Genomic DNA, 24,238 nt, shown 5'->3' with positions numbered 1-24,238 from the left:
GCCCACATGGTCCACCTCACTCCTCTAAGCTCTCTGCCTAACACCCCTGGGCATTTGTGTTTCCACCACAAATTTCACCTGTAGTCAATGACATTACCCTTCAAACCACTTCAGAAGAACGTACCTGTGGAAGCAGAGAAATGGAATCCCTCTGTGTATTTTAGCTGAGGAGACTTACCATCAACTTGTCTAGCCACCACTTCCTTTGTCCAGGAGTAAAAAGGACACTGTATGCTCAGACACTTTGATGTGCCACTTTAATTCATAATTTTGAGGGTGCTGACCAGTTGCCATTGAGTTGATTCCAACTCAAGGTGACCTTGTGTGTCAGAGTAGAACTGTGCTCCATAGTGTTTTCATTGCTGTGACCTTTTGGAAGCAGATCTCCAGGACTTTTTCTCAAGGTGCCTTTGGGTGGGTTCGAACCACCAACCTTGTGGTTAGTAATCAAGCGCTTAACCCTTTGCACCACCGAGGGCCTTCACGTAGAGGGAGAGGACTCTTAATAGACCCAAACAGAATGAGAAGATCTGATGAAGCTGATGGCACTACACAAGAATGAGACACTGGGAATTAGTTCAAGACAAATTAAAAGCAAAAAGTAAACAATCTAAGTAAGAAGAAGTTAATTAGGTTTCCAAGATGTTTTCAGTCAATGTCACTTAATTTGTCACTAGCATTAGGCAGAGAGGAAATAAGTAACAAGTAATCATTATCCTGAGAGCCGCCCTTCAACAGTGTCCACGCTTTTACTTCTTGACACTGCATTCAAGTTTGGTTCGAGTCAGGAATTCTCACTTTCCCAGACTTCTGGAAATGGGGCAGAAACAGAAGGGAATTAAACTAGAGAAAAGGAAGTCACTGTATACATATGCATGTGCTGTACATTTTTAGGCTGAGAAGCCCTTTCATCATCTGAACATTAGAACCCAGTCATAATTTCGCCATCTGTCTGATCATTCTCAACTTCCATTTGATACTCCTTCCTGCCTGTGCTTTTGGTATTTCCCTTTTAGAAGTAATGTATTTTCCATTTGTTTTGCTATTTGCCTGTTTGTTTGTTTTTTCCCTCAGTTCCTCCTCCTCTTGCTCCTTGCTCTTTTATCTTCTTTTGTCTCCACCTCTCAATCTGAATGATTGTGTTAGATCCCCTACTGGGCAGGTACTTAAAAAAAAAATAGCCTGCTCAGAGACTCTGTTCCTGGGGGCATTAAATTAATGAGAATCTCAAGACCTGTGATAAAAAAGGAAAGAGAGAGAAAAGATGATGAAGGAAACAAGAAATAAGAGCACTGATTATAGGTAGCATTAAGCACCAGTACGAACGTGAGTGTATACGCTTATATGCACACTTACACACAGAGACACACACACAAATACAGACTGACATAGACACAGATATAAACACAGATATACATCTAGACACACAGGTTGACAAACCAAATAGAAGAATAAATGATCACTAGGGATCCTAGAAACCCTTCTCGCAAACTCCAGTAGACTTTTCATCTATCTTTAAACAAAAGGCATTTTTTTAACGTCATATGACAGACTATAAAAGGAGAAAAAAAAAACACTTTTTATATTCTGAAAGGCCTCCTTTCCTTTGAAAATGATGCTTCAAGAATTAATAAGATTAATAAAATTAAGATGTCCTACATCATCGATAATTTACATTGTTTTATATGTGTTTTTGAATGTTCACGTGCAAGTTGCCATAAGCACACTTGAGATGTTCCTCCCCCTCTGGTGTGAAGTATTGTTCTAGTTTTTTTATTAATATACGTGAGAGTCTCATGTTAACTTCTGGAATTATGGATGGATGTTCAGACAAAGCACATTGAGACATGCCAGCCATAATGTCAGGGGTCATGATCATATTTAACAGCCGGAAAGTCATGGACACCAACCACCAGGTAAACATTGTCCAGGAGCAATGTAATGGTAGCCATGCCAACATCAGCCTTGTGTATAATGGATAAAGGACAACTAAGAGGTTAGTTATTGATTAGAATTTTGGGTTAGTCGAAGTTATTCTAGTGCAGCATTTGAGTAAGGCGTGTTCGCATGGATAGACTTCCCATTATTTACTATATCTCATAGATAACTCTTCCAGATTGTCTACTGTATAGGTAAGGGACCAATAGGAATGAGAATTGTTGATGACCTCTATTATAAGTTAACCGTATTTCTAATAATAAGTACATTTTATAAACATTTTAATTTGTGTAGTATTTACCTCTGTTCTACTAGGAACAGTATTATATTTTGATAAGTCTAGTATATTAAGTAATTTAAGGTCATTTAGGATTTAAAAGTAATTATAAATGATAGTTTGTTTCCACTTCTTTTTCAAGATGTGAGTTGGTAAGAAAAAATGCTAGATGATTCTGGTTGCCTGTAGGTTTTTTTCATGGAGTGAAGGCAGAAATATGTAAACACAATCGGAAATAATTTTGAAAGTTGCATGCAGTGCTAAAGTTCCCATCCAGTTATAAAATAACAAGAGTTTATATTTATTTAGCACTTGTTATGTTTTAGGCAGCATTCCAAGTACGTTATATAAGCCATCTCATTTATTCCTCACAACAGCATTATGAAGTAAATAATTTTATTATCCTGAAAATGGAATTCAGAGACTGATACACACTATACCTGATAACTCTGTGTTATATTGTACAGGTGGCAAGCTACTCAAGGACAAGGACAGTATTCATAATATTGTTCTTGCCCCTTGAAGGAGGGACATGAGCTTTATACTGTTAATGTGGACAGCATAAGGTACCTAGCTGTCAGTTAGCTGACGTATGTGGACACATTTTTGCGCTCATGGAAGAATTTATGAACATGCCTGGTGTGAGTGAGTTCAATCCTTTGCCTCCCTGTTTTCAGTACCAGGGCAGCCACTGAACTTCAGAGCAGAACCTGAGTCTGAAACAAGCATTTTGCTTTCTTGGACACCTCCGCGTTCAGACACCATTGCCAACTATGAGCTGGTATACAAAGATGGGGAGCATGGAGAGGAGGTAAGACTGCTTCTCACCTTCACAACCACTTGCTGTCCTGAGACACTACCCTATTATTGTTGATGTTGTTGTTGGGTGCCATCGAGTCAATTTTGACTCATAGCAACCCCATATGACAGAGTAGAACTGCCCCATAGGGTTTTACAGGCTTTAATCTTTATGGGATCAGATTGCCAAGTCTTTCTCCTGAAGAGCTGCTGAGTTGATTTGAACCTTTCAGTTAATAGCCAAGCGCTTAAACACTGTGTCACCAGGGCTTCTTAGGGACACTACTCTACTTCTCTATATTTACATAGTTCTGTTAAAAGGTCAGCTACCTACAGAGGACACTGGTGAAAAAGATTTGTTCATCAAAATAGGAACGTGACCAAAAAAACCCAGAATGATTATTTGGAGCTTTTAGGGGGAAACATAAAAAACAGAAAACAACTATTACCCCTTCTGGAACTCCTTTATATTCAGTTTCATAGAAACATCAGGTTGTAGAAGAATAGAAAACCCCAAGAGGCTTAGAGACTTCCTTTATTACTTATCTGCATTAATAAAGTACTTAAGTCACCACATAGGCACATGGCAAATGAGCTCTGTATGCTAATAAAAGGCCTTGGCTAGATGAATTTGTCCATACTAGTTTCAGAGAAAGAGGCCCCAGGGCAAATACTTATTTGTATGCTAAAACTATTTGATATGAATGTGAGAAAAGTGGACTTTATACCCACAATTGAGTATGAGTATGATATTCAAATAAATAACAGTAGATTATAGGAGGTGTGGAAATTATTGATAATTTATGGAAAGAGAAACAAAAATTTTTAACATAGCTAACACACATACATTACCAGGCACTGTTTTAAGTGTTTTACATACGTTGTTGTTGTTAGGTGCTGTGGAGTCGGTACCCACTCATAGCTACCCTATGTACAACTGAACGAAACACTGCCCGGTCCTGCGCCATCCTCACAATCGTTGTTATGCTTGAGCCCATTGTTGCAGCCAGCCCCTATGTCAATATATCTTGTTGAGGGTTTTCCTCTTTTTCACTAGCCCTCTACTTTACCTTCTCCAGGGACTGATCCCTCCTGATAACATATCCAAAGTATGTGAGACATAGTCTCACCATCCTTGCTTCTAAGGAGCATTCTAGTTGTACTTCTTCCAAGACAGATTTGTTTGTTCTTTTGGCAGTCAATGGTATATCCAGTATTCTTCACCAAAACCACAAATCAAAGGCATCAGTTCTTCTTTGGTCTTCCTTATTCATTGTCCAGCTTTTGCATGCGTGTGGGATGATTGAAAACACCATGGCTTGGGTCAGGCGCACCTTAGTCTTCAAGGTGACATCTTCGCTTTTTAACACTTTAAAGAGGTCTTCTGCAGCAGATTTGCACAATGCAATTCGTCTTTTGATTTCCTGACTGCTGCTTCCATGGGTGTTGATTGTGACTATAGACATGGACCTTGCCAGATGGAGTACACAGGAATCAGATCAACTACATCTGTGGAAAGAGATGATGGAAAAGCTCAATATCATCAGTTAGAACAAGGCCAGGGTCCGACTGTGGAACAAACCATCAATTGCTCCTATGTAAGTTCAAGATGAAGCTGAAGAAACTAGAACAAGTTCTCGAGAGCCAAAGTACGACCTTGAGCATATCCCACCTGAATTTAGAGACTATCTCAAGAATAGATTTGCCGCGCTGAACGCAAATGACTGAAGACCAGATGAGTTGTGGAATAACATCAAGGACATCATATATGAGGGAAGCAAGAGGTCATTAAAAAGACAGGAAAGAAAGAAAAGACCAAAATGGATGTCAGAAGAGACTCTGAAACTTGCTTTTGAACATCGAGTAGCTAAAGCAAAAGGAAGAAATGATGAAGTGAAAGAGCTGAATACAAGATTTCAAAGGGCAGCTCAAGAAGGCAAAGTATTATAATGACATGTGCAAAGACCTGGAGATAGAAAATCCAAAGGGAAGAAAATACTAGGCATTTCTCAAGCTGAAAGAACTGAAGAAAAAATTCAAACCTCGAGTTGCAGTATTGAAGGATTCTATGGGGAAAATATTAAACGATGCAAGAAGCATCAAAAGAAAATGGAAGGATTACACAGAGTCATCGTACCAAAGTGAATTGGCTGACATTCAGCCATTTCAGGAGGTAGCATATGATCAGGAACCGATGGTACTAAAGGAAGAAGTCCAAGCTGCACTGAAGGCATTAGCAAAAAACAAGGCTCCGGGAATTGACGGAATACCAATTTCTATGCCAAGAAATTTGGAAGACAGCTACCTGGCCCACCGACTGGAATAGATCCGTATTTATGCCTATTCCCAAGAAATGTGATCCAACTGAATGCGGAAATTATCAGTTTTACATATATTAACTCCTTAATCCTCACAACAACACCATTCGCCACTGTTTTCAATCCATTTCACGTATAACAAAATGGATGCACAGAGAAGAGTTTCATGATTTCTCCAAGGTCTCATAGTCTTACACTACTGTATGGTAGAGCTGGGATTTGAATCTAGGCAGTCAGAATCTGTGTTCTTAACCATTAGGGTACACTGTGTCTAGAGTGTGTTTTGAATAGATTGTAGAAATTGGTGTAAACATCCATCCAACATTTTCAGGATAAGAATATTTAATAGTAATGGATGTATTCCTTTAATTATTGTGAAATCCAGTGGGAGAACATCAGGACAAAAAAGTTTGTGAAACTATATGTGAAAACTCAGTCCACACAAGTCATTTTACTGTACCTCTTAACATTCTTTTGGAGTCCCTGGGTGGTGCAAATGATTAAGCACTTGACTACTAGCTGGAAGTTTGGCAGTTCAAACCCACCCAGAGGCACCTTGGAAGACAGGCCTGGTGATCTGTTTCCTAAAGGTCACAGCCTTGAAACCGTATGAAGCATACATGGGGTTGCCATGCACTGGAATGGCCACAAGGGCAACGCGCAACTAACAAAAACAACTTAGCATTCTTTACCTTAAAAAAAGATTTGTACACAGATAGATAGCCTCTGCATTCTCACAAGGAATGCCTTTTAAAAAACTCACATACTAATTGAACTGTTAGGAATTAACTTCTAGTGCATAGTTGTGAATGCTATAATAAATTAATATGTTCTTGTAAACTTCTGTTTTATTACGATCTGTCTGAATTAAGCAGAATCTGCAAAGAACAAGTTTTAAATGCAATGCTTTTAGATTTATCTATCAATGCCAATATAAATTAAACACTCAGTTATATAATTGAAATACAGATATAACTTAAAGTGTTCATGTTCACAACTTGACGGTTGCTGTCAAGTCGATTCCAACTTCTGGTGACTCCATGTGTGTCACAGTAGAACTGTGTTCCACAGGATTTTCAGTGACTGATTTAAATCCTTACTACCACTAAAATAAATAAAAATAAAAAACTAGATTAAATATATATATCTATATATGTATCAAAAGAATAATAAAGCAAAAAGATAGTCCTATGGGAGAAGGGCAAGCTATAGATGCTTGAATGTTGGCTTTGTTGTTAGGTGCTGTTGAGTCATAGCAACCCTATGTACAACAGAACGAAACACTGCCTGGTCCTGTGCCATCCTCACAATCGTTGCTATGTTTGAGTCTACTGTGTCAGTCTATCTCCTTGATAGCCTTCCTCTTTTTCGCTGGCCCTCTACTTTACCAAGCATAATGTCCTTCTCCTGGGACTGGTCCCTCCTGATAACGTGTTCAAAGTACTTGAGAAGAAGTCTCGCCATCCTTATTTCCAAGAAGCACTCTAGCTGTACTTCTTCTCAGATAGACTTGTTCATTCTTCTGGCAGTTCATATTCTTCACCAACGCAGTTCTCCTTCAGTTGTCCAGCTTTTGCACGCATAAGAGGCAATTGAAAATACCGTGGCTTGAGTCAGGTGTGCCTTAGTCCCTAAAGTGACATCTTTGCTTTTTAACACTTTAAGGAGGTCTTTTGCAGCAGATTTGCCCAATGTAATACATCGTTCGATTTCTTGACTGCTGCTTCCATGGGCATTGATTATGGATCCAAGTAAAGTGAAACCCTTGACAAAGTCAATGTTTTCTCCATTTATCATGATGTTGCTTTTTGGTCCAGTTGTGATCATTTTTGTTTTCTTTTATATTGAGGTGTAATCCATACTGAAGGCTATAGTCTTTGGTCTTTATCAGTAAATCTTCGAGTCCTCTTCTCTTTCAGCAAGCAAGGTTGTGTCATCTGCATATTGCAGGTTGTTAATGAGTCTTCCTCCAATCCTGATACCTAGTTCTTCTTCATATAGTCCAGCATCTGGGATTATTTGCTCAGCATACAGATGTTGGTTTTACGATTGCTTATTTAGGGATCTCTGTTTTTTTTCCTGTTGGTTTGGTAAATCTAAAATTTCTGAAAGCTTTTGTATTTGCAAGCTAGAACACTCTAGGGATGTTTTATCTAGTTTTATATTTGAATTCCGCTTGACTAATTTCCATTTGTGTGAATAGCATGTACTATTTGATTTAAAAAAAAAAAAAAAAGCCTTAAGATTATTTATGCTTTTACTAGATTACATATGAGCTTGGCTTTTAAGGTTTACTACAGGCTATTGTTCAATCAGCCATATTTTTGCTAAAATGCAAAGGTAAATTTCAAGCATTTAAAGTAAGAGTGACAACATTTGATTAAAGAAATTTTCTTTCAAATGCCCATTGTGGCGTTAAAAGTTATAGAAAGGATTGTGATTTTTTTTTCCCCTAGCTGTGGTTTCTATATTCAGAAGGGAAGAAAGGAAGTTTTAAAATTAATATAACTAAATCTAGAGTAATGACATGGTTTCTTGTAAATTACTCAGCTTTCGTGAGTTACGTATGACTTTTATCCTGGCCTCGGTTTGGCAGTTTTGTGTCTCTTCTACAGCAGTCTCATGTTAACTGTATACAAGGAAATCTGTGAGCACTGGATCTCAGTGGGACTGCTTTGATTTTCTGGGTCTCTCAAGTTTTTTGCCTTTGACAGGGTGCCGTCACTGCTTTTCTACCACGCTCTATTTAGTGGAAAATATTTGTATTTTCCTTCTCTGAGCAGTTTCTGCCTTACACAGGTTGTGGCTTTCATAGGTTTTACTTCAATAGGTACTGTTGCTAGTTCCGGTCCTATTTTTCTGCTCCTATCTAGATTGCCCACCACTTGTCTGTCAGTTTGTCGTAGTGTGGTGGCTTGTGTGTTGCTGTGATGCTGCAGGAAGCTATGCCACCAATATTTCAAATACCAGCAGGGTCACCCATGGTGAATAGGTTTCAGCAGAGCTTCCAGACTAAGACAGACTAGGAAGAAGGTCCTGGTGGTCTACTTCTGAAAAAACTGGCCAGTGAAAACCTTATGAATATTAGTGGAACATTGTCTAATATAGTGCCAAAAGATGAGCTCTTCATGTTGGAAGACACTCAAAAACCGACTGGGGAAGAGCTGTCTCCTCAAAGTAGAGTCTCATGTTTGGCCAAGTAGAGGTTAGCAAAAAAGAAGATTCTCAACGAGGTGGATTGACAGTGACTGTACTAACGGGCTCAAATATAGCAACAATTGTGAGGATGATGCGGGATCAGGCAATGTTTCCTTCTGTTGTACATAGGGTTGCTATGAATTGGCACTGACTCAACAGCATCTAACAACAGCAACATTTAGATTGCATAAGCTCATAAGAGAGGAACTAGACATCTATTCAGCCACTGAAATTGCACATGTTGGGCATACTCCGGGAACATAGGCAGATGTCAGCTTCACTTAAAAGGCTTTGACAGCAATGCACGTGCCTTGAGGGTAGAACACATTTGGTGGGAGCTGACCTCTCAGTCTCCCTCTTACCTGATGCACTTGGATAGCTGTGTCAACCTCAGAAAGATCTCTCTTTTCCCTCTTGCCAGTTGCTTTACTAATTGTAACAACTTGACTTTTAAATGCTGATATTTTTATTATATAATTCCCCTAATAGAGTCCTTGATACTCCCTGTTGATTCTGTTTGTGGTTCTTTTGATGCCATTGTAACCTTGATGTCAGATATCAGATGTGTCAGACAGTGTGATAAAAAAAAAAAAAATTTTGCATGGATCTTAATGAAGATGACCGAGTTCTCTTATTACTTACACACAGCAACGAATTACCATTGAACCAGGGACATCTTATCGGCTACAAGGGCTGAAACCAAACAGCTTGTACTACTTCCGTCTGGCTGCACGCTCTCCTCAAGGACTAGGTGCTTCTACGGCTGAAATATCTGCTAGAACCATGCAGTCAAGTAGGTGTCTCTCTTTGCTTATTCCTTGCCCTGTTTTTCACTAGAAGTTGTTGCCAGTTTTCACACACCACTCCTCAGCAAACAAACCTGCTTATATGCTTGGGTCGGTAATCTCTGTGCTAATGAGCATCCAGTGTTGGAGCTTAGAGTCTAACCATGATCACTGTTGGTTTCCAACTTGGTCCAAAGAATAGACCCCGTTCTCCCACTTCCAAAACTGAAAGACTTTTAGAGAAGCTAGAAGACCTCCATGAGAGAAACAAATGAAAAGAGCTAGATCGGGCCCCCTTTAATGAATTCTAAGGCTGTTAAGCAAAGCTCAGGTTGACAAAACTACAAGATAATCAGAAGAGAGATTAACAAACTAAAGAGGCAGCAAAAGACACAACTTTTGTCTTTTTTAAGGACACTAATTGTAATGCTGCTAACAAACCAGTAGACCTATTTGTTCTACTCAGAGAACAGCCCAGTTCTAGTGACTGGTTATTAACTCTGCAAGTAGTCCATGTGGAAATTTGGAACATTCACCGAAAATCTGTACTTGGGCAAATTTGGGAATAATGGATTAATCACAATCGCATTTGCTGGAGATTTGCAATCCTAAATTGTATTTTGTTTCCCCAGGTTCAATTTCTTTTTGGCACCGTTATCCTAAAGCATAGTTGTGTTTATCACGAGGGTTCATTGTACCCAGAGCAGATTGGTTTGTGTAAAGTATCATGTGGGAGTTTATTTTCGACTGAAACTTTGGTGACTTAGAATACTAATGTTTGCTCTTTATTAATAAGTTCCTATGATTAATCTATTAGATAATAATTTACTTTGAATTGGCGAGTTTTATGGAGTTATTTTCTTAGGCTTCATTGTGTGATACTTTATGCCTTTTGACATAGTGACATATGCAGCTGATATGTAAAATACGAATATATTCAGTTTTGTAAAGAGGATGCTATGTTGACCTAATTTTTGGACCTATCAACAGACGTGAATTTTAGATCATTTTATAAGATGAATTTCCTTTCATATAAGCAAGTCTACCATCATCTTCTGTAGAAGCTTGAAATGTTTCAGGCTTTTGTAATGATAAAATTCATATTTCTTTCTCTTAAAAAGTCATTATTCCTGTGAAAAGTATTAGGATTCTATTGCTTAATCTACTAGTGATTTATAGCTTATTCCCATAAAATTTACTTTCCTTTAAAAATTGAAGCATGTAAATTAATGCAATTTCCATATGTCTGCTTTGAATCCTAGGCAAGCTAAGAAATAATATTGTAGAGGATAATTTCTTAAAATCAGGCATTTAATTAAAATAAATGTGACATGTTTCAATATGGTATTTTTCATGGTTTACGAACCTCACTGTTTTACATAATCTATACATACAGATAGAATAGACTTTTTATAACTATATCAAAAGCTTATCTGCTCTTTATTTTATCAGAGTGAAAGTTTTAAATGTTGTTCAATATATTCCTACAGAGTAGGAGGTCTGAGGGTAGCAATCAAGTGAAAACGAAATCAGCTTTTTAGAAAGAATTACAAATGAGTCCTTGCTATTAACATGAACAACTCAATTTTTTATAAAAAATGATAATGCATATAAAATAGCTTTATAATTTGAGATATAAGAACCTCTAGTCAGAATCAATAAAAATGGTATTCTAGTGATTTTTCAAGTTTTATTCTAAATTGACAAGGCCGCCCTATGGGGATTTCCTTCTTGTCGGTGTAGGGAGCTTTTCATTTTAATTCACTATAATGATGACCACAGGCACGAAAATTAGGAAAGACTAATAATCCACTAAATAATCAGATTCACCTGGCACTCCTTATTATTAAGGGAATTCCCAAACTACACATTTGAATTTAAAAAAAAAAAAATTAAGGGTACATCACTCATTCTGCCATATAGGTTACCTTATATAAATAAATAAATACTATATATTTATAAATATTGGTATACATCTACGTATATTTATAGGTATATATGCACATACACACACACCAAACTAAACCCACTACTGTTAATTTGATTACGACTCATAGCAACCCTATAGGACAGAGTAGAACTGCCCAGTAAGGTTTTCAAGGCTTTAAATCTTTATGGAAGCAGTCTGCCACATCTATCTCCTGCAGAGCGACTGGTGGGTTCGTACCGCCGACCTTTCGGTTAGCAGTTGAGCACTTAACCACTGTACCACCAGGGCTCCCATGATAAATCACCTGTTTGTTCCCCTTAAGGAGCATATATTGTTAACTTTAAAAACAATTTATGATACTAGCTATATTACTTTTTATTGCCTTTTAATTTTTTTCTTTTTAAGTAATGATTTTTTTAGTTAATTGTATGGAAGAAATTGTTCAAAAGTTGACCAGTTTATTTTTAAATGGGCAGTAAGGAAGTATAGCTTAACTCATATATAAACCCTATTGCGTATGCATAGTTGTATACAAAGTCAAAGAACATTTGCATATATGTCCTATCTTTCCAGATGATTCTCAGGGTTTTTTTTTTGGTTGTTATTGTTAGATTGTTTTAAACACTTCCTTTGAATGGCTGTGTTATTGACATTTTGTAAGGGACAGATGATTATTATTGATTTTTACCCCAATTTGCTGGTGGGCTCTAATTTTTCACTAGCAATGGTGTCTCAAGAAGCGTTATAATAAAACAGCTGAAAGCTGACGTAGGGTAAGTACAAGTTACAGTCAGAATCAACAAGCCTGACATTACCCTCGGTAGGTAAACCTTGGACTCTGCATTTGTCTCCTTTATTGATTCTGCATGCTCACTGTATGGACTACGATCAATGTGAGGTTAACACTTCTCATTAAAACCAGTCAGGCAGACTCAGGTTTCCAGATAGTCATAGTGAAACCTTCTTCCATTGTTGGGGCTTTGATTGCTTTGTTTTTGTTTTGTTTTGTTTTTTTTAAATTGGAACTTTGCAGTGACTGCAAATTTCCAGTTAAGAACTCCTTCACAAATGAATACTGTATATGAATCGTCCCCATTCTAGAATGTAGCTGTGGCGGCTCGGACCAACATGTGTGAAGCATCATCAGACTCTTGAGTACTAAAGCTTACACTCTTGGCAGCTTTCATGAAGCTGGGTAGTCAGGATAGTACAGGGTGGGAGATACTGAGAGATTGTTTTAGAAGAAGAATCTAAATCACAGGTAGGTAATTTTATTTGAGGCTCCATTATCTTCAGGTTTCATTTTTCTCACATTCCCCCCACCCATTATTTAACAATTTATTTTGGTTCCTTTGTTCATTGTTTTGGTTGATTCATGTGACTAAGCCAAGGTTCACAAATTTATCTGTGCGAGTTTATTTTACATTTCGAAGCCTTATTTTTTGTTTCGTCACCCTTATTGTTCGTTTATTTATTTTTGCCTTTTCTTTTGTTTTATCATTTTGTTTTTCCAACCACTCCTGTCCTTTCACTCAAATCCTCCTTTAACTCACTACCAAAATAAGAGCCGTCAGCTCCTCCTCAAGATATTAGTTGCACCAGCCCAAGTTCCACTAGCCTTTTGGTAAGTTGGCAGCCTCCACCAGTGGAAAAACAGAATGGCATTATCACGGAATACTCCATCAAGTATACCGCAGTGGACGGGGAAGATGACAAGCCTCATGAGATTTTGGGAATTCCTTCGGACACTACCCAGTACCTTTTGGAACAGCTGGAAAAATGGACTGAATACCGGATTACTGTGACGGCCCACACAGATGTTGGCCCTGGCCCCGAGAGCTTGTCCGTGTTGATTCGAACCGATGAAGATGGTATGTTGCCTCCACTCCGTCAGTTTGCACCCTCTGACACACTCTTGGTCTGCTGTCTTGTAGTAGGCTAACAGTTTTCCATTTTTCTCTGCTCACTTTTTTTTACCCAGCATCGCTCTTTCTTCAATATTTTTGCCAAAGACTTGTCTTTGCTACAGCCTGGGCATTTTTTAATTTTCAATCTCAACACAGTTCTTTGCTTCCTTTTAAAAGAACAGTTTGCTTCTCTGGCCTTGCAATCCAGCCCTTTCTCTGTACCTCCACCTAAAGTCTTCTCTGTGTTTCGTGGCTTTTTGTAGTCACTTCTTCTTGCATTTTGAAGTTGACTTTTCGAAACTGCTTTCTTATCTTCTTGTTGCCTTTTTGTCGTGCATATTTTAGAGACACTGATGCTCGGCATTTAATTTTTGGCATCTGTTGTATGGAATACCTTTGACATGAGAAAAAAGAGAAGATAATCCATGTAATCAAGCATCTTTTTATTCTGCTATATTAAAAAAAAGAAACCTTTATGAACACACAACAATCAACAACCTGTTTTTGTTATTATTTCAATGCTATATCTCTTTGTGCTTTAATGCTTTGAATCTCAAAGCATCTTCCTTGGCTTTTGTACATTTTTACATGTTTTTTCTATTCTCTGATACTCTTTTTTTCTTCCATTTTTTTTTCTTTTTTTGCATCGGTCATGTTTTTTGATCTTTTCTTAAAAGGTAGAGCAGATTGGTTGAGCATTTTCATTGGTTTGAAAATGTTTGTATTCCTCAAAGGAAACGTAGTGGGTCTACCCATTTTTTTTTTTTTTTAAACCTAAGTAAAGAAAATGTGCTGACTGGGTGGGACAAGTGCCTATAATTTTCTTTTATCCGATGATGTTGTTCCAGTTCCTAGTGGTCCTCCTCGCAAAGTCGAGGTAGAGGCTGTCAACTCAACATCTGTTAAAGTCTCATGGCGCTCACCTGTGCCCAATAAACAGCATGGCCAGATAAGAGGATACCAGGTGCATTACGTGAGGATGGAAAATGGTGAACCCAAGGGCCAGCCCATGCTGAAGGATGTCATGCTGGCGGATGCACAGGTAAGCCCCTGAGATTATCCACCTCTGTTTTTAGAGGATACATTTATCTTAGTCCGTATCTTGAAACGCACCCAATGTTTAATTTTTGACATTGCTGAAACCCTGTGCAAAATCCCAAATTTTTAGTTTCTAAACCATATTGATGTGCATTTCTTTTATCTTTTTAATTAGTGTTGCCATTAAGTGATGAGTGAATTGTTGTGAGATGACACTCGAGTCTGATTAAAAACATGTCACTGTTTTCTAAAAAAACAGATATTCAACTCTCTACAGCTATAGCTAAGTTTGCATTTCCAACTTCAACAATATGGATGATTTAATCAAATCAAAGGGAAGAATTCTAAGCAACACTTTTGCTGAGAAGATCTATTTTCTGCTGTGCTAAAATTGCTTGGAACTAGGTTGATCTACTTTTTAAATGTATAACATCTTTTGCTGAAGGATTTCTTTTTAGGGGAGGGTACTCAGATATGTTTTGTTTAATACTTCTTTAAAAAGCTCCATATCTGATGTAGTTGTTTCATGTACTGGAAAATGCGGATAATAATGATGATAAATGTATTAGAGTTTCCTGGATATTAAATGGAATCCCCTATGTTGAGCTAAGTTAAGAAAAGCATGAAGTGAGCAGTAAAGTATACGGGAAATTCTGTTGCTCCTAGGGTAGTGGTTTTCAACCATGGTGTCACAACTTTGTTTTGTAATTAGTTGGTTAAAACAGAGCATTGGAAATTATTATTTTCTTCATAAATTAGAGGTGATTGAAGGGTAGACTCATAATAAATCCACTTGTGTTCCATATATTTCCCTGAAAAGAAGAGCAAGATTTGGAGTTATAACTGCTGGAGATTATGTATAACCCATGGACTAGTTTGCCTATGCTGTGCCCGTGGTGTTGGGAGGTTAGGAATATTGGAGTGCTTTGCTTCCCAGCAAATTGGTGGCCGGGTGGGAGAAAAGGGGGTGGTTTGTGAAAATTTGAAGAAAAAAATTTTAAATGAAATTTCCTTGCTTTGTGTGAAAGTAAAAAAGATTATAAACCAAGTTGAGAACTACTGCAGCACCAGGGTGTCAAGATGCGCATTCTTGTCTGAAAACAAGAGGGCAAAATGCCTGCGGTTCTGTGGAAAGCATTTGCCCCAAAGTCTTAATATAAATCAGCTCACAGACGTGCCTGTGTTTGCTTCAGTGGCACCTGAAACATTGTAACTGAAGGCTATGTATTAGTATCTCACTTATCTACCCCAAATCCAGTTGTCTGGTTTTGGCTTGAAGGCCACATCTGTAAATTTAAGTGGAGATTCATAGTATTCCTTTAGTACTGGAAAGTGGTCATTACTTTGCTTCTTAGACATATTTATTTTGTGCTACCAACAAAATATCAAGTACGCATACTTTCAAATTACTGGAGCCACTATGAACAATTTTTTTTGAATTTGCAATTATGAAAAAGAAAACAATGTGTTCATAATGCTTGGAGGTCTGCATTTGGTTCTTAGATATTTTACATTACACAATACAGAACGGCAATTCTGTGTCCATTTTCATGGTAGAATGTGATGTAATTAATGGAGTTAGTTATATGATACCAAATACCTTAAATGTCAACTTCATCTTTTTTTTCCCCACTGTCTTCTGCTTTGGCTTTTCTTCATTAATTGTTGGTTTTCTTGGTGTGTTTTTCTTGCCTGTCTCATATATTCTCTTTGACTATTCACGAAATTTCATTAAATCTCACAGGACTTCATTGTGGCTATAAGATTTCAATATTAATGAAATACATTAATCTAAATAGGTGACTTGAATTAATTGTGTAACCTAAGAAAGAAGTCAAAATAAATGTCACAAAGTACTGTATGATTTGAACCACTAGCTTTCTGCTACACTTATTGGTTCATTCGAATGAACCACACATTATAAAATATGTATGTATATATGTTAGCAGGTTTTAGTGATAACAATCCCCAAGCATATTTACTCTTAATCTCCTAGTTAGGGATGGGTAATAGCGGCACGACACACTGATACTCCTTGGAATTTGATTATACCCTCTGCTTCAATCGCTAATTTTATTTTTTTCTTTTAATGTAAGGAGGACAACATTGCCTTCCTAAGGCTACAAATTTCTCTTCATTTCTTTTTATTTTGTTTCCCCCCCTCAAAACTTCTTAATCTCAATCAGTGGGAATTTGATGATACTACTGAACATGTGAGTAATTATTGACTGGTTTGTCAAAACCAGATTATATATGCTTGAGTTTTCTGATACTTTTCTTTCACTTATTTGTGATATGACATCACAGTTTTCTCAGATGCATGAACTAACAAATTATTTTTAAATGATTTCCACTATGTGGCACCCTTTTTTTTTTTGGTTTTGGTTTTGTGAAATTGGCATGATACTACTGATTGCATAAGGAATGTCACGAGCTCATGCTGTTTGTTGTGCTGGCTGCTCCTAACCTTGCCTTTTGACACAGTCACAGGAGGTGTGCTTAAAGTGGAGGCAATGCAGACTAGAGATATCAAGTTGTTTGATGTGGGTGCTCATGAGTCCTACTCCAGAGTTTACATATTCGTGGATAACATGTTGTTCTGGCACTAATTAGTTCTATTTAGAAGCGGGGCTTCCTTCACAAACCCATGTAGACTTGAGTGAAATTGAATGAGTCATGCCTGGAAGCAGAGAGGATCACACTGGGGGTGGGGCATGTTTGTAAAATGTCTGAGTGAATGTTTCTTAATGTTGTTTATTGAGAGCTTCTTGCACTATGGAGGACATGAGATATGACACCTGCCTTCCGAAGTCTAGGTGGCTAGGGAGGATGCAAACATCTGGAACGTTCTGTAAAATACAACAAAAGAGGTGACCTAAAGCTATGTATAACAAATTAGCAAAGGAGTGACATTGTCAATAGGAGCTATGAGTCTGAAAACAGTGGACCAGGATGGTAGAAGAAGTCTTGACGCTTAGTTGAGAACTTGACAAATGCGTAGGGCTGGAATGGGTGAGGAAGGGTGTATGTAGGGGTGTGTGTGTGTGTGTGTGTGTGTGTGTATGTGTTGGGGACAGGAGTAGAAGCCTATTTTTCAGAAGTGAGAATCCATAAACCATCACTGAGGCAGCCATTAGTGTGGTATATTCAGGTGACGGTGAGCTTGTCTATTTGACACAAATGAAGGTTTCATATAAGTCAGTTAGTGGTAAATAAGGGGAAGAGATAAATTATAATATGATATCATTGTTAAAAAAAAAAAAAAGCAAGTCTTGGTTTTATCACTAAATGTGGCAAAAAGTCTATCCATTCTGAGCCTTACTTAAGTTTTTCATTGTCAGGCTAAAAAGCGAGTATTTAGCTCTTCAGTACTGGAGAGATATGAAAAAATATTAAAGAGAGAAAAAAAGAAGAAATCACTGTTTGGAGGAAAATGAAGGCTGGCAGGAGGTAGTCTTTCATCTGGTAAATAAGTATTTATTGCCGTAGCACAGGGCTTATGTTGGGAATCCTTGGTAATAAGATGGACAAGGTGTTAATTCTCTTGGACTTGATAGTGTAGCAGTGTTTTATAAACATTTTTAACCTTGACCTATAGTAACAAATACATTATATGCCATGACCCAGTGGGTTCATATATACATACACATGCACATATATACATATATATGTTTAACTGGAATAAAAGTTGTGTAAAGCAGTACTTTAAATATATGATAAACTTGAATATTTTGATTCAAGTCTATTCCATTTCTTTTTTTAATGCTGTTCATGACTGGCCAAATTGATTCGTGACCTACTAAATGGTTCATTTCCTGCAGTTGAAAAACCAGTGACTTAGTGGATGGATTAGAAAAGCAAGTAAAAAGAGCTCTTTTACTAATTTAGTCATAAAGTGATAAAAATTCAACAACGTTGAGGCAGTGGAAATAAGGAAGGGACAGTTACGATCAATATTTCAAAAGGAGAGTTGACAAAAACTTGCTCACTGACAAAATATGAGGACAAGAAAGAAGTCAGATAGTTCATAAGTTTTGAAGTTACCATTCATTAAAATATAAAGGTAAAGAGGGGGAGTCAGCTTCTGGGAATGTTGTTCGAACTTTAGTTAAGTTGAACTTGAGGTCATAATGGGCAGTCAAGGGAAAACGTCCCATAGATACTTAAAACGCATATGCCACTGGAGCACAGGTGAGAAGTCAGGGCTAGAGATAAATCTGGGAGATGCGAAGATATAATTCTTTAAAATTTGGGAATGAATGAAATTTTTCCAGGACTAGAGAGTAGCATAGCAGATCGGTAACTGTGAGTAAACCTCAGGAGATACCAACATTCAACAGACAGGGGCAAGAGGTAGAGATGGGACAGAAGGAGACAAGGAGAATGAGAAGCTGTAGCCATGATGTCAGACACACCACCACACAGCAGATATTGAAACCACCAAGGAAGTGTGCTTGCAGCTTAAAGGAGGAAAATGTAACCTAAGAGATTATATGATCAAGGCCGCTAGAGATGTCTCCAACTAAGATTATACCACGGCTGACAACTTGACCAATTCAAATTGTGTTACTTACACCATCCTCTAACAAACTGTGCAAGAGGATGGACACACACAGTTAATGCCAGTTTTATAAATGAGACCCGTAAATAAGGCTCAAAGTGGATAAGTTCCTTGACACATTGTTTAGTGATAGAACCAAGGCTTGCTTCTTTTTCCTCCTAGCCTTATGGCATGTTAGAGGAACCTTGGAAACCATGATGTTGGAATTTGCCCATCACCATTTTTGGAATGGCCAATGTGTCTGCCGTAATTCACAATACTGCTGTTGGAGGTTCAGTTGGGTTTTGTATTTGCTGTAATGTCAGCAGAACCATTCCAAAGTGCTAAAAATAAATTGTCTCTCCCAAATTTAGTCTGTTCATCTGGCAGAATAGTATTTCCAATGGCTCTACAGGATGCTATCTGAAATTTTTGAATTTCTACATTGATAATATTGTTATTGTTTTGAGAAAAGCACAGTGTCAGAAAGCTTCCATATTTGGGATCAGACTCAACAATTGAGTTCTGTGGTACCCGTTACGGCCTCACACAGAAAAATCCTAGTGTACTCCACACAATCAGATCCATTCACTTAGCATTCATGCACATTGTCTTCAGATGTGGATGACAATGACATGGTGTATTTTCTTAAATGTGTCCATATTCAGTTTTGAAAACATAACTGTGCCAGAAATCTGGAAGGACTTTGTATTTCTGTGTGTGTGTGTGTGTGTGTGTGTGTGTGTGTATGTATGTATGTATGTAGCTATAAAGAAGATACCCAGAATACCTTAACAACCAGCAGGCTAAATAATCATGTAACCTCCAGTCTGGAGCAACAATTCAAAGATCATCTGGTCTTATGACCATCCCAGTTTTGGGCCCTTACTAAGAGAAAAGCCAGAGCTTTGGAAGATAGTTTGTATATTTAAAGTTTTTAAATTAATCAGAATTCATTGAACACCTATTAGCGATGTGCTAGAACTGAAGACCCATTACATCCTTTGGGTTTATGGCCTGCTCTATGAACCACCAGAAAATTCTCCTAGATGTATAATGATTTTAGTTCATAACCTATACAGTTAACAAGTTAGAAGTTACTTGAGTCCTAGGAGATTTTTCCAGATATCTTGGTCCAACAGATATTTAGAAGATGTGTAATGATTTTAATTCATAACCTATACAGTTAACAAGTAATAAGTTACTTGAATCCTGGGGAATTTCCCAAGATACTAGGTCCAACAGATATTTGGAAAAATACATGGTGATAAAACAGACTACGCTGGCTTCCATCCCATCGCCAGGCTGTGGGCCAGGCTGCAGTAAATGCATCTGGAGAGCTTCTGGCTTAGAGTAACAGCTAGTTTATAGACTGCTCAGTATGAGCCAGACATTGTTCTAAGTATTCACCTGATTTAACTCGTTTAATCCCCCAGTAACCCTTTGGAGTCCTATTCTTGCAATTTTCAGATGGGAAACTGATGTTGGGGGTGGGGGAGTCACTTGCCTTCGATCACCAAGCTGGTGACTAAGATTCAAATTGAAGAATTCAGGAAGTCTGGCTCCACATTTCACATTTTTAACCACTACCCCAAAGAGCTGCCCCTTAGGATGGCTGAAGACCTCACTTCAGTGTCAGCATGAAAACAGATCCTCCATAGCATGAGCTACAGACATGAAGTCTCCAGTGCTTGGCATGGCTGCAGGGAATGTTCAAGCATGCGCAGAATGAATACCACCTAACTTCCCCCTCCAGGGCTTTTGTAGCGTCTTTTGAGTCAGTGTCATTTCATTGTGTCATTTCAGGACATGATCATTTCTGGGCTACAGCCTGAAACGTCCTACTCCCTCACCGTCACAGCCTACACCACCAAAGGAGATGGGGCTCGCAGCAAGCCCAAACTGGTGTCCACCACTGGGGCAGGTAACCTTGACTGTGCATATATGTATCGAACATGCATCTGGTGACAATAATACTAATTTTCCAAATAATGTAGGTTGGTTCTACCATGTTTTTATCATGACAAAGTCAGAGTCACAATCAGAGTCAAACCTCCTGAATGTGGGATATGTTTATTTGTAATGCAGTGTTACTAGAGCTTATGAATGGACTACAGTCAATTTTGTGGTTTTGTAATAACATAACTCAGGAGAAAGAAAAGTAATTGAAGTATATGCTTCACCCAAATTATTCATTTAGTCATTCAACAAATATTCTTTGAACATCTGCTGTGTCAGATGCCTGGTGATACAGCTATCAACAAAACAGGAAAAGGTCCTGCCCTTCTGAAGTTTATTTTCTGGCCAGGACATAGATAGTAAACAAGTGAACAAATAAACCAAAAACCAGTTGCCATCGAGTCAACTCCAACTCATGGCGACCATGTGCGTGTCAGAGTAGAACTGTGCTCCATAGGGTTTTCAGTGACTGATTTTTTGGAAGTGGATCACCAAGCCTTTCTTCTGAGGCACCTTTGGGTGGGCTTGAACATCCAGTCTTTCAGTTAGCAGCCAAGCACATTAGCCATTTTCACCAGCCAGGATCTCCGGTGCACAGGTAAGTATATGAGAAAAGGTCGGGAAGTAATAGGCCAAAAATTAAAGGTGTGTAGGCATTAGGAGTTGAGCATCCCCTAGGAGCTGTTTTGGAAAGACTGCTTGGGGAAGGTCTCTGGGAGGAAGGACACTTGAGCTAAGACTTGAATCATATGAAAGAACAAGTCCTACAAAAGTCTAGAGGGAAGATCATCTGGGCCAAGAAGTCACTCAATGCCTTCAGCCCTTCTCAACAGCAAACCCGTTAGAGGAGCTGCCACTTTGAACTGGATTGGTAATTTAGTGTTTTATCCTTTCATCATTTTCTTCTCCTTGCCCCTTGCTGTAGGAATTCCAAAGAATCCAAATTGCACAAAAGACGACGAACAGGAAAAAAGAACAAAGACAAAGCAAGTTGTTGTTGTTAGTTGCCATTGAGTCAGTTCTGACTCATGGTGACCCCGTGTGTGCAGAGTAGAACTGCTCCATAGGGTTTTCAAGGCTGTGACCTTTTGGAAGTAGATCGCCAGGCCCATCTTCTGAGGTGCTGCTGAGTGGATTTGAACCACCAAACTTTTGGCTAGTCACCGAGAGCTTAACCATTTATGTCACCCAGGGGCTAATGAAAACACAAGAGGGCTAAAGATACAAAATTGTTCTTTCCTGAAGAACAAAGCTTCTTCAGTGTTCGTTAGTGTGGCTTTGGTGGGCCACGTTAGCAACAGCCAGCATGAGAGGAGACCTGGCTTGTAAACCAAGAAATTAAGAGATAATTGCAAAAGGATTATCCTCCAGTCCCATTATATAGCAGTCTCCCATGGAACATTTGAACTGTGATTTGATTTTCTTCTCCCGAATCACTTCTCCCACAACTTTTTAGGAACACACCTCTATGTAAAGGCATAAAACAAAGAACAGCTGTGATGTTGAGTGCTCTCCTGGGTGCCATGTTCACTGCCAAATTTGTCTAAATGTCATAAGATTCGCCTCACTAAAATCCCACCACCTGGAACTGCCTCAAGCAGGAGGATTACAGATGGCAAACTCCTTCAAGGCAGAATCTTGTGGGCTTGTTTTTTTTTTTTCTTTTCCTTTTTCAAGAATATCAGAATGACGGAGCAGGAGAAAGGTGGAGTACAGAACTCAAATTCTGATAAGAAGACCAGACTTAATGGTCTGACTGAGACTGGAGGAACCCCGGAAAGCATGGCCTCCAGATTCTCTGTCAGCCCAGAACTAAAACAATTTCTGAGGCCAACTCTTCAGACAAAGATTGGACCGGACTGTGGGACATAAAATGATACTCATGAAGAGTGTGCTTCTTAGCTCAAGTAGATACATGAGATTAAATGGGCAGCTTCTGTCTGGAGGTGAGATGAGAAGGCAGAGAGAGGGTCAGGAGCTGGTTGAATGGACATGGGAAATCGGGTGGAAAGGAGGAGTGTGCTGTCACACTATAGGGAAAGCAATTAGGGTCACATAACAAGGTATGTATACATTTTTGTTTAAGAGACTAACTTGAAATAGAAACTTTCACTTAAACTACAACAATAAACAAACAAACAAACAAAGAATATCAGAGTTTCAGGCTGATTTAGTGCCCTGCACAAGAGATTCATGTTCAGTGGGGTAGTGGGGTCATGCTGACCGTTCAGGTATGCTACAGCCTCTACTGGAACATAGACAACCAAGGTTAAGCCCCTGAAATTTATTCCCAAAATGAAAAAAATGCATTTACTTTACCTACATTTATTAAAAAAAAAAAAAAAATTTGCTGTTGAGTCAGTTCTGACTAATGGTGACCTCCTATGTGCCAGAGTAGAACTGTGCTTCATAGAGTTTTCAATGGCTGTGATCTTTGAAGGCACTTCTGGGTGGGTTTGAACTGCCAACCTTTTGGTTAGTAGTCAAACGCTTAGCCATTTGCGCCAACCCAGGATTCCTACCCACATTTATAACTATGTCTTAATACTCCTCAGCTGTGCTACATGAAGCATCAAACTCCTTTTGTCCATAAGATGGGAGCCCTGTAGGGCGGAGGAGAATGTTGAGTATTTATAGCCAAGGAATGTGAATCCTAGATAAAGGAGTGGATTTGTCTATTTTAGTGTCATGTGGACTAGCTCATCACTTTTTAGTCAACATAAACCAACCCAAACCCACTGTCGCTGAGTTGATTCTAGCTCATAGCAACCCTGTAGGACAGAGTAGAACTGCCCCATAGGGTTTCCAAGGCTGTAAATCTTTACAGAAACAGACTGCCACATCTTTCTCCCATGGAGCGGCTGGTGGATTTGAACTGCTGACCTTTTGGTTAGCAGCCGAGTGCTTAACCACTGCACCACCAGGGCTCCGTCAGTCACCATACAGAAAGTTATTTAGGATTACGTACATTATTCATATGTAGAATCCTTTTGGAATACCCATCCACAATTTCAGATCAGTTTTAATCAACAGAGACTTGCGTATTGAGGGAGCAAAGACTTAAAATTTAAATGCCTGGCTACTTACTTTCTTGAGACCTCCCCACTGAGCATGGGATGGAGGTGGAAGAATGCAGATGTAAAAGATGTTTAAGAGAAACGCCGTAGCTTTCCTCTGCTGCCAACCTACCAGCCAAAAAGCATTCCCTAGTCATGGTTTATTCCCTTGCAGTCAGTGAACGTATTAATTGATTTTGTTTTGTATACTATTATGAAAAAATCCTCATATATTTATATGACTGTAAAGAATTACTGAGTTTATCTCACAGATGTGAGCTCCTAGTAACCACAATTACAAGGGTATTTAGTTACAGCTCCCATGGAGAATTCAGGAATTCTCATGAAATTTTCTTCTAATCATAAAATTACTGACTGTGGGAAATGTTTATTTATGATACCTTGTCCCTAGAGTTTGTAAATACCCATATCTTTGAAACAAGAGTTCAGGTTATAACTTAAGCAATCTGTGTAGAATTCATGTAACCTGAGGG

The 24,238-nt window shown here is 38.4% G+C and overlaps 1 protein-coding gene across 6 annotated transcripts in view; it reads left to right on the top strand.

The window, feature by feature from the left end:
- Window positions 1-24,238, top strand: part of PTPRD (protein tyrosine phosphatase receptor type D) — a 473,666-nt gene that overhangs the window by 267,714 nt on the left and 181,714 nt on the right. For all 6 annotated transcript variants that reach the window (XM_004373491.2, XM_004373489.2, XM_004373492.2 and 3 more), the window contains 2 exons: window positions 2,893-3,026; window positions 9,178-9,322. In XM_004373491.2, the coding sequence (XP_004373548.1) occupies window positions 2,893-3,026; window positions 9,178-9,322 (279 nt within the window). The remainder of the gene's footprint in view (window positions 1-2,892; window positions 3,027-9,177; window positions 9,323-24,238) is intronic.

This window comes from Trichechus manatus, unplaced genomic scaffold (genome assembly GCF_000243295.1).
Source record: "Trichechus manatus latirostris isolate Lorelei unplaced genomic scaffold, TriManLat1.0 scaffold00025, whole genome shotgun sequence".
In the NCBI taxonomy this organism is placed as follows: Eukaryota; Metazoa; Chordata; class Mammalia; order Sirenia; family Trichechidae; genus Trichechus; species Trichechus manatus.
Note: the sequence above shows the minus strand (reverse complement) of the source record. Positions and strands in the feature narration are given on the sequence as shown.